The following is a 15269-nucleotide window of genomic DNA, read 5'->3' on the forward strand; positions in this document are numbered from 1 at the left end:
CCATCTTGATACCGTTTTGAGTTCAGTGACCAACTTGATACATTAAGCCCACTTCAGTGACCAATTTGATAATTAACCCTTTCTATTACTGAAGTACGTTTCTAAAAACAATTTCAATCACAAACCCAAAATCATTCATTTTCTTCCCGAATAATGAACCAATGTGCTGCCCTTAACCATCAGAGACCCTAGCATCAAATTATGTTCATCAAACAGCAGCAGAAACCCTGCATACGTTCATCAAACAGCGGTTCATCAAATTATGTACCACTCAATTGTTTAAAGTTCAAACTTTAATTTTTGATATATCTGAAACCCCCAATTAACAATCTCTTTATACAAAATCATAACACATACAAAAGTAGATCAAAGAAAAACAATTTATCCAAGAATCAATCAAAATATCATACCTTCAAATTTGAAAAGCAAGCCTCTCTTTATAATATTTATAATTCAGCTGGGGCTGAAAAAAAAATATACATTATTTTTTCAGGGTCTCTAGCATTTTCTAGCCCCCTCTGGTTCCGCTACTGACCACACTCATTTTTATACATTAATTTTTAATTAGTCTCCTTATTTTTCCATTCTTTTCACCTTTTTCACTAAAATATAATCTGTCATGAGAGTTGGGACGGAGGAAGTAGTATTTATGTCCCTATCATTTATTGATATTTTTTACATTGTTGGGCACGTATTTTAAGGTGTGTATAAAATATAATTTTATAATATTTTTTCAAAATTTTCACTTTTAAAAAAATATTTTATTCAGGAAAAATAAAATAGTTTATTAAACTACGAGAACTATAAAAGATCCGTCCACACGTAAAAAATGGAGGACCGAGGAGTAATAATTAGCTGATTCTTCATCGCCTTTTCACTGCTGCGATACGTGTATTGGGCTCAACTCAAGTCTCTTTCGCTCGTCACAGCTCTCTCACTGTAAGTTTCACTTTCGAAGAATTGATCTTCTCCCGATTACATAACTGCTTCAAATTTTTGAATGTATATATATTCTGTTTTGTGACTTTTGTAGAGTTTCGATTTCTACAGGAATCCAAATTTTGTTTCTAGTTGATTTGCTTTCTTTTTTCTCGGTGATATACTACTTGTATTTAGATGATTACAGATATTAGTGAGTTACTTATAACTTATTGCGAATAATATGTATTTAGTGCTGCTTGATGGACAGAATTATAGATTGCGTATCTCGGAACTTGAGTTTGATTAGAATTGAGGATTAGTATATTGTCTGATGCGAAGAATAATGTCATAAAATTCAAGTTAATGTGTGTTGGATTTTTTCAAATTATATGCAAATTCGATTTCAATGGACGATATGGGACCTTTCTTAACGCAGTTGATGATTTTTGAACTTACGCAACACACTTAGAAATAGATTTTCTTCCCAGCCCCAATACTGTTTTGCTGATCTAGTCCCCGACTTCACTTTGAGTGTTAATACTGAATCAATATTTTTGCCGAATTTAAGCTGATATGATTTAGTTGATAGCTTTAGTTCTGTATTATGATTTCCTTGCACAGTCTTTTTTTTTTCCCATGAAAATGTTTTTTATTTGAATGTTGATCAAATTTATTATCCTACGGCCAGCAGAAGACATAATGGCATTGAGAATGGTTGCAAGGAAAATGAGAAGTAAGCTTTTGCCAAGTCTCACCCCGGCATATATGTTGCACTCTCATGCTACAAGTTTTGGTGAGTCCAAATTTAAAATCGTAGTTTTTACTTTTCGTATAAAATTTCAAACTCACAGCTGATAGTTTGATAATGTAATCCTTTAGTCCTTTAGATACTTTGGTATTTGCTCCATAACAAATTTAATATTAGGGTTTCGAACCTTTGGTGTGAAGGTAATGGCACAGCCGCACAGGTGCATTCGGCAAGCAAGAATTAGATCAACTAGTCTAGTATAATGCAAACTAATTTTTTTTTCTAAAAAGGGGATCCAATTATCTATACCATGATACTGAACAAGCAACAGAATGACCTTTCCTAGCAACAGTTGAGCTTAATTTGGTTAATACATGATAGCTTGAGTGACATTTGTCGTAGCTTACTTTTAAAGTTTATATATTTAAAAGTACAGTATCCCTTTACTAGGATAACCTTTTTATAACATATAGAATTTCATGGACTACACTTTATAGAACCACAGGTTCTGACTAATGGTTCTTCTACTAATTTGGTCTAGATATCTCTTACTACTTTCAAATTAATTTTGTGGACTACACTTCCTTTATAGAATCACGGATCTGACTGATGATTCTTCGCCAAATTTGGTCTGGATTTCTCTTACTACTTTTTAATTATTTTGGTGTACAATTTTAGTCCCGTGATTAGATATCCCTTGTCTTTAATTATGTTTATTTTTGTAGAACTTTTTTTATTTACATTCAATTTTCAGTAATTCACTATATAATATTATTTTGGCCATTTCCTGTTGTAACAAACAATCTGAAATGATGCAAAGGTACACATTTTTATCAAGTAAGATACTACAATATCCAACAGAATTTAAAAAACATGTTAATATAAAATCAAGTGACAAGAGCTATAGTATTTGTATCCCAACTCATCATCTTTGTCCTTGATAATGTTTTTCCAATGTATTAAAAGGGTCCTGAGATTAATATATCCTACCTGCCATATCCGGAGTCTTGCCATAAGCAATAGAAATTTACTGCAATTTCTAGTGCTTAAGATGACCTGCAATCCTTTCAAGTTTGTGCTGCGTCAGCTAGTGTAAAATACTCCACAAAATTCCGTTACTCAGGTTTTAGTTGAAAAGTCAACACAACAGAACAGAATAACACATGATTAACTTCTACTGTTATAGCTGAGCTACCTCCATACGTTTAAGGGCTGTAAGAGCTGCACATTGATTTCTATTGTGGCCAGTCTTTTCACAACTCCAGCATACCATGTCCTTTTTTTTTTATCTGAAGTTTTTTTCTTCAAAATTCGATCTTTTGCGCCCCTTATTCTGTCATTAACTTGTTTTGGGTCATCTGCCCCTCCTTTGCAAAGAAACTTGGGCCTTGACAATATTTTATAATTTCTTTGATGAATTTTTTCTGTAGGGATTTCTGAACTCGAGTTAATGTTGGCTCAGCAGTACTAGACGGGCTACTTTCTGTTGTAGCTTAGTATTAGACGAATTACTTCAATCATGACTATGGACAATACTCAGCTTGTATGCTGTTATTCTAATATCTAAGGAGCAATTTTGACCATCAGATTTGTTTCGCTCATAAGCCATCTTAATGAATCTAACATGACTTACTTGTAGCCTATGGTTTTTTTACATGCTTAGAAGACCTTGGACAATTTGTACTAAAGGCAATGTTATAAGTAATGTTCTTTGTTAGAGGCAATCACACCACACCTCACCTATAACATGCCCCGTCCATGTAACTTATACTTAAAGTGTTTGTTAGACGATGTTTTATGTTATGTTCTCATCACTAAGTTTCAGTCTGTGGGACTCATTGAAATTTCCTTTTAATATGGCTCCTACTTTAGGCCTCACAACCTAGCTCTGATGCCAGTTTTTTGGTGATATAGCATAGAGATAAACTAATCAAGCACAAGATGTCAAAAATTATAAAACTATCACCGCACACAAGAAGAAGGATTTAGTGGTTTGGCCTTTCTGTGCTCCACAAGCTGCACAGATATACACTTTTCACTCTTAGGGATAGTCACTATAGGATGCTTTTGGAAGGAGATTATGTTGATAAAACAACTTTCTAATTATTATAGAATTCGATTCTGACATAATATTCATCCCTGTGTTATGCCCAAATTGTGTCTTGTTCAATTACAATATAAAAGATATTTACTGTCTGCCGAACAACTACCCGTGTGTATTCGCCTAATTAAACCCTATATTTCAATAAAGCTTTTCTAACCCAAAATCAATTCTCCATGATCAACATTAGAATACAGACATTGTGTGTTTTCCACCACCATAAACGAACTTTCTGTGTATTGTTATATGTTAAAAAGGGTTCTTATTTGTATATTTTAGCAAGTGCACATGCATATATTTCCTTGATTATTTTTTGTTAATGAAATGCACTATATGACTATCTGTAATTTGAATTCCAGTATCTGTCTTTTTCTACCAACTGCTGCCACCTTAATATATGGACAGAAACAAGAATAAACACATAATAGTTCAAACAAGACAAAAAATAACTAAAGAAATAGTTCACTTTTCTATATGTTACCTATAAATAAATATGTAATGAAAATTTTTCATGATTATAAGATCACATTGTATGCTCCCCCATTTGGTTTGGGTTTAAATAAGATGATATTAAAACTCTGAAATTTTTTCGCTTTTCTATTGAAAATTGTTAAACTCCTTATATTGCGAGTGATATTCCTCATGAATAGGATTTCAAGAAGTGCCGGAAGAAGAAAAGAGCAAAATGGTAGGCAATGTATTTACTAGTGTTGCTTCAAATTATGATGTTATGAATGACCTGATGAGTGCTGGCTTACATAGATTATGGAAGGAAAGGTTATTTCTTCTCTCTATGTCTTATACTATGTAATGTCTTCACATTGATTTTATGTCAAATACTCCCTCCAGTCGACTATGTCAGGCACTTGAAATTTTTTCACTCGTTTCCCAAAGTTTTGACTTATAGTTAAAATAGATATTTTTCAAACTTTTGTTTTTTGAACAGAAGTTTATATGTATATTTTACAGGAAAACAAAAGTTGAAATTTTTTAGTTTTAACTATTGAATCAAAGCTCTTGGATGTACGTAAAAAAGTCAAATGCCTTGTATAATGGACCAGAGGGAGTTATAACTAATTTGGTTGCTTTCTTATTTTGTTATTAATATTTTTTAATTTAGATTGGTCTCTAAATTAAATCCATTTCCTGGAATGAAGCACCTTGATGTGGCTGGCGGGACAGGTTTTCTTTTCTTCATTAAATTCTTAGTTGTTGTGGGCTGATAATGTTGTACTGTAACATGAGTTTGACATGATAATGTTGTGGGCTGAAAATGCAGCAAATTTTATTTAGCTTTTTTATTTAGTTTTTTTTGAAGTTAAGAATTAGTGACATATTGAACGGTGCTGATTTTGCACGGTATGCTATCAACATTGCTAAAATCCCTAATTCCCTACAGATACCATCAGTAGGACTTTGGAAGAATCTCAGAAAGTAGAAAAGATGGGAAAGAATTAGTTGGTGTAGTAATTGGAAGGTTAAAAGGGGATCGTATTGGAGAATATGGGTAGGCTCTACTTGCCATGGGTGGATATCCATTATTTGGTATTGTCTGACTCAGAAGTATGTAAGAACTAAGATAGGAGTCATTGAGTGTCAAACTTACCTAGACATTTGACATTCCTCTAAATTTTTGGGGATCCTTTATTAATTTTTATGCAATTTATTTGATTCAGATTCCTTGTGTTATTGTAGAAGTGGGTCAAATTCTTTAGTTGCAAAACTCGAACAATAAATAATGACTTCATTACATTTAGTTTTGCATAGACTTGCTGTAGTGCATATTTACTATGATCTTTATATTAGCACTATCGCTGATGTGTGCTCTGTCGTGTAATAATTTAATTGACTCGCTGTGTTAAATTTTAAATATACATACCCTTGTAAGGTTGTCTAGTATAGTAGAATTGTTATAGTTTCTCAGTAGTTTATGATGTTGTGCGTGATGAATATTAATCAGAAAGAAAAATCTCACTTAATGAAGTTTCAAATAGTCAAAAAATCTTAGGGGTTTCTTTTGGAGGGTCCTAGTCCCCAACAATTGATTGGTGGGGACTTTTTAACTGACATATTGTTTTTCAGCCGTTGGATGAATATCTAGCAGCCAGGATTATAACATTTGTTTAACACGTTCAGCTCTTTTTAACCGTTGGATGGGTAAAATGACCCCGTTCAGCTAATTAAAAAGCGCTGAATGAGTACCCATCCAGTAGTTAAAAAGCACTGAACATGTTTTAAAAAATCTTATAATCCAGGCCGCTGGATATTCATCCAACAGCTGAAAACAATAAGCCTTTCAAGAGGTTCCCAACAATCAATTGCTGGGGAGTGGGGACCAGGACCCTCTTTTGGAACCTTGTAAATAAGAAACTTTTTTTTTTTAATGTTAGTTTATTCTTTTGTATTTCCATCGAGTTAAAATGTTATCTATTGGGTAAAAGCCTTGTTCAAGTGTCTAGACACATATTTTATATCTAGTCATAGTATATTTTTTGAATCTGTCAGTTGTTGATTGCAGGGGATGTTGCATTTAGAATTCTAGAAAGTATAAACAGTGTTAGGCGTAGGGCGCTGCAAGATATGTCTGAAGATAATCTTCAAGAAGAAACTCAGATATATGTATGTGATATCAATCCAAATATGTTGAATGTGGGCAAAATGCGTGCCCAAGAGAGAGGTAATGTGTAAAAGAATTTTCATATTCAGTTACAATATTTGTAGCAAGAAAGTGCAAGTGTTATTCAGTTTTTTTTGTAAGTAACTTTGAAGACAAGAAGTCTTACATTTCATTAATTACATATGTAAATTATCTTTGTAGGTCTAGGGGAAGATGGATCTCTTGTATGGGTTGGAGGAGATGCAGAAGCACTGAATTTTGAGGATGACTCTGTGGATGGTTATACTATTGCCTTCGGTATCAGAAATGTGACACATATAGAAAAGGTTCTTTCTGAAGCTCACAGGTAACTACTATTTTACCAACTGCTATGGTGATAGTTATCTTAAGTATTTTACTCTGCCCTTGTTTGTTTATCAGGTTCTATAGTTTTGTAGGTAACTCCAAAATCCTAAGAAATAGGTTACACTCCAAAATTACTAGGATCAGTATAACCATGTTTTGGTTTATCACTACTTAACTACAATTTACATAGTTATTTTTGTTTAAATCATCTATTAGCTTTCTAGAAATTTTAGAATACATTAATCATCTTGATACAAAGATATATAAATATTAATTACTTCTATAACAAAATATAAAAATTAATTATAAACTATTATAAATATAACTAAAATTATAATTACAATATGACAAAATTGTTACATTTTTATGTAGGTAAAACAAATCACTAATCAAAGGGCCATATGGCATCTACAAAAATAATCGAATTTTAATGAAAACATATTAAAATGGAACAAATCAATATTTCTTTGTCAAAGCGAGTAACGTCGAGCAAATTTTGCACCGCAGGGAATCCTTGCTTATATCATTGAAATATGCAGCCCTTTTTGTTTCTAAAGAGACAATCTGGCGACTTGCTATATCGTGAGAAATATGAATACATGATTTGTCCAAATGCATTTGTTAAACTAACCAATAACCATAAGTGTGATCTCCTATAAACCATCATCAGTGAACTATTTTCATAAGAAACCAAAACCTATATCAGTGGTTGTTAAATATCTTCAAACAATTTCAGTTTATATCAGTGGTTATACACTAAAACTTTCGCATGGAGAGACACTAAGCCCAGACATGGGTGAAGAAGACCCAATTACTCGGTAGTAAACTTTGAATAAAGAGAGATATATTAAACAGGAAGGAATATTAAACAAAAATAGTGAAAAGGGGGATTATCATTAACCAAAAAGGCTGATGATAGCCCTCATATTGATGAAATAAGGTTTGGTTTTTCTTGATAGAGAGAAAAAGAGGAGAGTTGACTGTATAGTTATATAAAAGATATATTTCTATTTTATATGAATTGATAAAATATTAGTTGCTTCATATAATCATTAATTTGTAGTTAGGGTTATCTTGATAGCCTTATTGTTGGTCCCTTTAGTTCTAGATTATCTTTATCTTCATGCATGATAACCTGTTTAATAAAAAGGACCTGCGGTGTCCTTATCAGCCTTGCACTTGTGGATGGTTCTGGTAGCCGATGGCCCTGTGCCAGATGGCTGGCACCCCAGTGCTTTAAGGCTCTGTAGGCTTGGCATCCCTGACACTGTAGGAACAGTGATTGAACAGCATATATAGTACTGGCATAGCAGAGTAGGGTTAATAAGGGTAGATAAGTCATGTTCTGTCATTTACTGTTACTTTACTTGCATTGTTATAAATAGCAGCCTAGGTGTACATTTCAGTTCATGCAAATTGTGTTATGTAAATGGAAGTATTTCCACCAACCTCTTTAATCTCTCTCTCTTTTCTATTTGAAATCTCTCTTAATCTTTCGCAATCTATATCTCTTGCTCTGTTCTTGTTTCTTGCTTACATAAACAGAAAACTCCAAAACTAGCACTAAAACAGTTCAGGAATTAAGTAATTTCTGACAAATTGGTATCAGAGCTTACTTTTTCAATCAACCACCGCTTCTATTGTGTTGTTCTGGTGAAAACATGTCTAGCGAGCTAAGGATCACTGCAATCGCATCTGAAATGACGAAGTTATGGTTTACGCTCATCTCATGTTTGATTTCTGTCTCAATGTCTTCGATCTGTTATTTTCCTGCTGAATTCTGTTAGTAAGTACTCGTTTCCAGTAATTGCTAGTGTATAAGTGTTGATTACTCCAGAGAAGTACAAAAATAGTAGTGTAGACTTGTTTCTCTGTCTTGTCCACTGAGTCCAACTCGAGATCCGTGCTGTGTATCAACTGAATTGTGGTTCTACTGGTCTGAGGAATTGCTATTGTGATTGTGCACTGCAATTGAAGTGTAGAGAAGTTGAACTGCTGAGAGTTGTCCAATATTGGAATAGCAAGAGTGGTGCCGATAAGTAGGTGCCTGCTAACTCTTTGATCAATTGAGTGTGAGTAGAAGTTGTGTAAATTGTGGAGACAATTAGACAATGGAAGCAGACGACTGGATGATGGAAGGTTAGGCTTTCAGTAACGCTGTTCTTGAGTCAACAATAATATCTGGCTCATAAAGAGATTTTGTGAATCCATTTGGTTGGCAGGGTCAACATAGGAAAGATCCAGAAGGTTTTTAAGGCAGGAGGATTCAGAATCTTTACAGCACCCAAGGTTGAACTTTCCCAAGTTTACAACAGGTAAAGCTGTGGAAGATTGGATTCAGGATTGTGAGGACATGGTGGAATTTTAAAGGGGGAGGATTGTCAGAAACAGTGACTGAGCAGTACTATTAGTACTGCAATAGTAGAGTATGGGGGTTAATAAGGGTTGATAAGTCATTTACTTTCATTTACTATTACTTTACCTGTGTTGTTATAAATAGCAGCCTAAGTGTACATTTCAGTTCATGCAAATTATGATATGAAACTGAAGTATTTCCACCAACCTCTTTCTCTCTCTAAATTCTGTTATTCTATCTCTCTGCTCTCTCTGTCGAATCTATTAAGGCCATAAGTTAGTGGTCTGGCATGTATTTATTTCATTAACTGTTACATTAATTGATTCTATTAAGTTGTTTGTGTCAGGGTGCTTAAAAAGGGGGGAAGGTTTCTTTGCCTTGAATTGAGCCATGTGGAAAATCCAGCTTTGAAGCAGTTGTGAGTATTTTTTTTAAAGAAAATAACTTTGGCGAAGAATTCTCTCTTGATAAATTTACCAAAACCTTTATATCAAATTATTTATTTTACGGATGATGCACCATTGTTTCCTTTTAGTTACATATTTATTACTCTATTCGGCAGATATGATTATTACTCGTTCTCCGTCATTCCAGCCATAGGGGAGCTAGTTGCAGGAGATCGGAATTCTTACCAGTACTTGGTTGAAAGTATTCGTAAATTTCCCTCACAGGTATACTGTTGACAACTTATTTTCTGTTTACTTTTGATTTCATGTTTATAGCTCTCATAGCACTTGCACAGTTAATTTCACCTGATTGTTGCCTGGGTTTTAAGCTTATCAGTAACTCTTTGAAATGTGCTTTTATGCGAGAGAGAATTCAGGAGATCTGTTTAAATAATAATAATTCATTTAAACAAGTTGTCGGAACAATTATTGGGAGTAAAAAATGTTTAGAATTTAGACTGTAGATGCTCTTTCCTTAGGAGATGTAATGTAGTCAGTTTTTAGACATGAGTCATGAAAGAGCCATTGGCGGTTCAAGGTGCCCCTGATTATATAGTTGGCTATTATTCTTTGGTAGAACCATTAGGATAGGTAATATATCCATTTTCCTCTGTATAAGCTCTACACTATCATTACTAGTGATATTAAGCAGGGAAGTGATTATTCATTATAGTTCCTTTCCTGTAATCATTCAAGGCTGTCAATTCAATTGATGCATAACTGCAATATTCATCAGTTCTTATCTCCAAGCTTTACCTCAAATGTAAATCTATCATCAAGATTTGGAAATTGCTTCCAGTTCCAATCATGTGATTGCTGGAGGCAGTATCAATATACAACTTACTAAGCTGCTCTTTATGAACCCACATGCATGTTGTATTGATTTGTTACTGTTTATTTTTTCTGATTAGTGTTCTTCAAATTGGTCACATATTTGCATTCATAAGGAGTTCTCTCCTCCAGATCAAAAACTTGCCTTCCATTAGTACTCGTAATAAATCTATATTGTTCAAACAGTGACCACATCCTTCTTGGTGTTAACACCAATAAATACTGTTTTTAGGCTCCATTATACACGTGATTTAGTATCCCAATTTTTTGTTTTATGCTAATCACAGGCACCGGATTTTCTTTACTTTTGGCAAGTGGACAATTTTACCCATCAGTTTTTTATTCTGTTTCATCCTTAAATACATTTCATGCAACAGCTTCCTAGTTTCTTTAGATTACTTTCAGGACACAGTGTGTCATAGAATACAAGGCCAAAGAAGATCTCTGACAATTACACATGAAGTTGATTAAGAAATTAAGGTGGTGGAGAATCTCAAACTATATACAGCTATCATTATGGTTTAATAGTATATGGCCTTGGGTCAAAACCTTAATTTGAATTGTAGTTAAGATGGCAACAATCATTTAACTCTGTAATAAATTATAGCCAGAAATCTAAATAAAAGTTTAGATGGCAACAATCATATGAATTCTATAATAAATTATAGCCTCCGGACAAAACAGAAATCTAAATAAAAGTTTAGATGGCAACAATCATTTGAATCCTATAATAAATTATAGCCTCCAGACAAAACAGAAATCTATATAAAAGTTTAGATGGCAACAATCATATGAATCCTATAATAAGTTATAGCCTCCAGACAAAACAGAAATCAAAATAGAAGTTAAGACGGCAACAATCATATAAACCTATCGTCTACCCAACACATTTATTCAGGTAATACATCAAACACTTTAAGCCTAATCACATTTAGCTAGTGTAGGCCCTTACCAGAATTCCATTCCCCATACTTCTGGCCTAGTCAGATGTTGCACTTGGACTCCTAGTCAACACACCTTCACATCCAGCCCTCTCCTCCATCCCACCCTCGTGAGCCTCCTTACCATCATCCCATAGTTTCCTTGCTAGGGCAGACTTAGCATTCCTAATCTCCCTCCCCCTCTTCATCGGCGCAGGAGGCGGGGCTTGAGATAAGTTCACACTTTCAGCAAGCTTGACCTTCGTCGGTGCAGGAGTCTGATATAACTCCACAGATTCCTTGATTTCCCCTTGGGCTTGAAGGCTCTCAGAGTTCATGCTTCCCATGGAGCGGTGCGCTTCTTCCCCAGACGACATAAGTGGATTGAGAGAGAAACCGGTGTTTTGACCTGCACGCCGTTCAGGTTCTCGTGGGTAGCAATGAAGTCTTGGTCGGCGGCTGCAGCAGAATATTCTTTTATTTAGGGCAGAGATATTAAACGTGGAGGGTTATTTTCACAAATTCGTAATTTGATTAAATTGAATCTAAATATAGTATTACTAAATGGAAATCACATCAAAATAATTAGCTGCCTTGCGTATTGACCGACATTGAACAAATCATTTACAGGCCCGTTCCATATCTTTTGAAGGCCCAAGGCAATGCAAAAAAACAGGCCCTCCAATTTTTTCTTCCAAGATATAAAATGTAATAACGCGAATTGAGATCGGGTAAATATGATGATATATTAATCTTAACCAAATCAAGATAGACAAATAAAAAAGCAAAACATTGGCCTTTAATTATCTACTTTTTAAATAAGCATGATAATGCAAATTAAAATTCAAGTGAATATGATACTGTAAGAATAATAATATAATTAAGGGAAGGCAATGTTTTTTTTGAACCCTTAAAGAAGCATATTACTAACACCGAACTACATATATCACAAGTTTACTAATCAAGCTTTAAACATTAGTAAAGTTGAAAAGCAAGCTATACAACAAATTTGTATTTTTAAATTTTAATCCCGACTTACAAAAATCCTATATAATAATATGTAGAGAATAGAGATTCGGTTACTTCAAGATGCACAATTTACAAATTAAACGACTTGTATATGGAGCACGGTTAGATAGCCCAGTGGTGGGTTTATCCTATGTTGTCCCGGGTTCGACTCTGGCTCATCCGAGAAGTATTTAGAACAGATGTTGATTTGTAAGGCATATAAGCCTAAATTGTCAACAAAAAAAAAAAGACATGTATATGGATAAATTTGTAATAATTCTTATTTTTACATGAAATAACTTTGTATACCATCACTAACATTAAGGAAATAAGTTCTAGGCCTCTTGAAAGGTATAGGCCCAGGGTCGCCCTTCATATGAGCCAAGTTGGATCATTTATAAATAGAAAAATGATATAATTTTTTTTTACTAGGAATAGTAAAGTTTGGCAGTGTGTTTTAAGTAGGCTAAATGCCATTTTAACCCTCAAAGTTTGGGGGTGTGTACCGATACGGCCTCAATGTTTTGACTTGGCCGATTCTGGATTTTTTTTTTGCTAAAAAATGGATTTTTTTAATAATAAACAAGTAAAAAAAATTCATATTATGCAAAACCTCATTATCCAGCTGTATAATATAGTTGGGCTGTCTAATCGGGTTACTAGTTCATATATATAATGCATCCTATTTGATCTCGTCTCAGTTTATTATCTTATAAATTTAGGAGTTAATTGCATTTTACACCCTTATACTTCGGCCCAAAAACACTTTAGTATGCAAACTTTTGAAAATTGCATACCGCAACCCATTGGTATTTTGTGCGCTTCATTTTGCACTCCTTCTGTCAAAACTTAACGGTTCTGTTAAAAAAATGAGGGCAACTGAGGCATTAAAAAAAATTAAATACAACACACTATTAGTGGGTTAGTTAAACAGTTAATAAAGTAACTCTAATAACCCCGTTTACAATCCCTGTCCTATCCGGCAACCCGTGACCACCATCACCCTTTTCTACTCCGACAACTCGGTGGCATCACCACTGTCCAGCCATCTCGCCGCCTTCCTCCACCCCTGACACACACCGGAAATATTGACCAGTTTAAGTCACCGGACACATTCGTATTATTACCCTTTTTATAGTGTTATAGCCAACTCTAATGTTGACCTTGATGCGGATGATTGCAGTATCCGAGATATTACAGGCATCTGTTCTAATGAGTAGCAACTGGTGAGGGACTAGCAGAATGGCATGGGGATGTATGTTGTTTTACGCATATTGTTGTAATCGACACGGCATTCAATTAAGTTTTGACAACTACAGTTACAAATATAATTTGGTCCAGCTTTGTAATATAGATGTTACCGTGCAAGTTGGGAAAATCTGGTACAACAAAATTACAATATTAATTAATCTTATGTTCCTCGCCTAACTCCCTCTTTTTCAACTACCACCGTGACCCATTCAAACCACCCACCATCGTCCCATCTTTCAACTCCCTCATCTTTTCCGTAGTAGAAAAATAAAGTGCTCAGTAAATTAGGGTCAATACACATATATTTAGGACTTATATACTCTTAAATGGGGAAGAAGACCGTTAAAATACGGTATTCCCGTTTTACCCCCGGCTTAAGTAACGTTAAACAAGGATATTTAACGTGGATTGACGGAAAGGGTGCAGAATGCCGCACACAAATACTAGTGGGTTGTGAAATGCAATTTTCAAAAGTTTGCATACTAAAGTGTTTTTGGGCCCAAATGCAGGGATGCGAAATGCAATTAACTCTAAATTTACTGAATCATTAGTTTACCATGCTAGGCTCAAGTCAAGACCATGGTAACGATGTATAGTCAAACTAATTTAGTAATATTTCTTTTAGTTGTTGGTACTTGGTACTAGTGTTAGCTTGTTTGTTTATATGATCTTGTACTCGTATTATTCGTACTCATGTGGAGATACTTGTAAAGCCAATTTACCGGATGTATTCACGATGGAGCATAGTAGCCGTATGTCAATCTGAAGATGAATGTAGTTATGGCTACTAGACAAGTGAGAATTGTATATGGTCATTAGCAATGCATTGTAAAACATCCAGCATGTTAACTTCACATGTGTCATTTTAGGAGCAGAAAACATGTACTTTAAAGTTTTAATTTGGAGATTGATTGAACTTCTAATCAAAATATTAACTTGTAAAGTGAATTAAATCCAAAATAAAATTGTTAGAAAAATCTAATTATTACTGTATTAACTAGGAGTAAAAGATTTAGTATTTGGACAAGATTACATAGCATTATGTTGTTCAATCCTGTTCTGAAATTCTTAATCATTTAAATATCCTTTTCAATTTTACAATCTTTAATTGCAGGAGAACTTTGCTTCAATGATCGCAGAAGCTGGATTTCAGAAAGTCGAATATGAAAATCTTGTTGGTGGAGTAGTTGCAATTCATTCTGGATTAAAGTTTTAGAGGAGAAATTACAAAGTCTGTATGCAAATTTGTAATTGTGGGGAACTTCTTAAAGATCCCATGTCTTCACATTTGCCAATTGTCATGTTGATTGTTTGAAGCCCTAGTTTCTGAAGTGTTCATTCGTTTCAATTTATTACATGCTCTTGGGTCTTGTAAATAAGCAATTTTGTGAACAGCGGTTAACTTGGGCACAACTATGTACTGTTTTCATCTCGACAGGCTTTACGAAGCAATAGCTGCAATCCTTGACATTTATGGTCTGCAGTGAAAATATCATCGTAATCAAAACAATTCTTGAGCTCTCTTTTTTGCATTTTTCCATGATATTCGCTTCACTGAAGGTGTTGTGGTGGAACTGAATCAAATAGAGAACTCTCTATGGCCTGCGGTGAATTTAGATTTATCATTGTAGTTAAAACACGACTCTTAAGCTCTCTTGTTTGCATTTCTTCCCACGATAGTGGCTTCAATGAACAAGTTGTGATGGAACCGAATGGAATATGAGA

At 34.2% G+C, this 15269-nt stretch overlaps 1 protein-coding gene across 3 annotated transcripts; it reads left to right on the forward strand.

Moving 5' to 3' along the window:
* The first annotated feature begins 798 nt into the window (after nucleotides 1-798).
* On the forward strand, nucleotides 799-14901 carry LOC108205182 (2-methoxy-6-polyprenyl-1,4-benzoquinol methylase, mitochondrial). 3 transcript variants are annotated; one of them, XM_017375012.2, is made up of 9 exons: nucleotides 799-939; nucleotides 1613-1714; nucleotides 4421-4547; nucleotides 4891-4952; nucleotides 6289-6447; nucleotides 6589-6733; nucleotides 9435-9506; nucleotides 9651-9759; nucleotides 14659-14901. In XM_017375012.2, exons 2-9 carry the CDS (start codon nucleotides 1621-1623, stop codon nucleotides 14758-14760), a joined length of 870 nt encoding a protein of 289 aa, XP_017230501.1. In that variant the 5' UTR covers nucleotides 799-939; nucleotides 1613-1620; the 3' UTR covers nucleotides 14761-14901. The 3 variants fall into 3 exon arrangements, with proteins under 3 accessions (XP_017230501.1, XP_017230502.1, XP_063940080.1); XM_017375013.2 differs by having other exon boundaries at nucleotides 808-939; nucleotides 1610-1714; XM_064084010.1 differs by lacking the exon at nucleotides 799-939 and adding an exon at nucleotides 984-1002.
* The last annotated feature ends 368 nt before the right edge of the window (nucleotides 14902-15269 follow it).

This window comes from Daucus carota, chromosome 1 (genome assembly GCF_001625215.2).
Source record: "Daucus carota subsp. sativus chromosome 1, DH1 v3.0, whole genome shotgun sequence".
NCBI lineage: Eukaryota > Viridiplantae > Streptophyta > Magnoliopsida > Apiales > Apiaceae > Daucus > Daucus carota.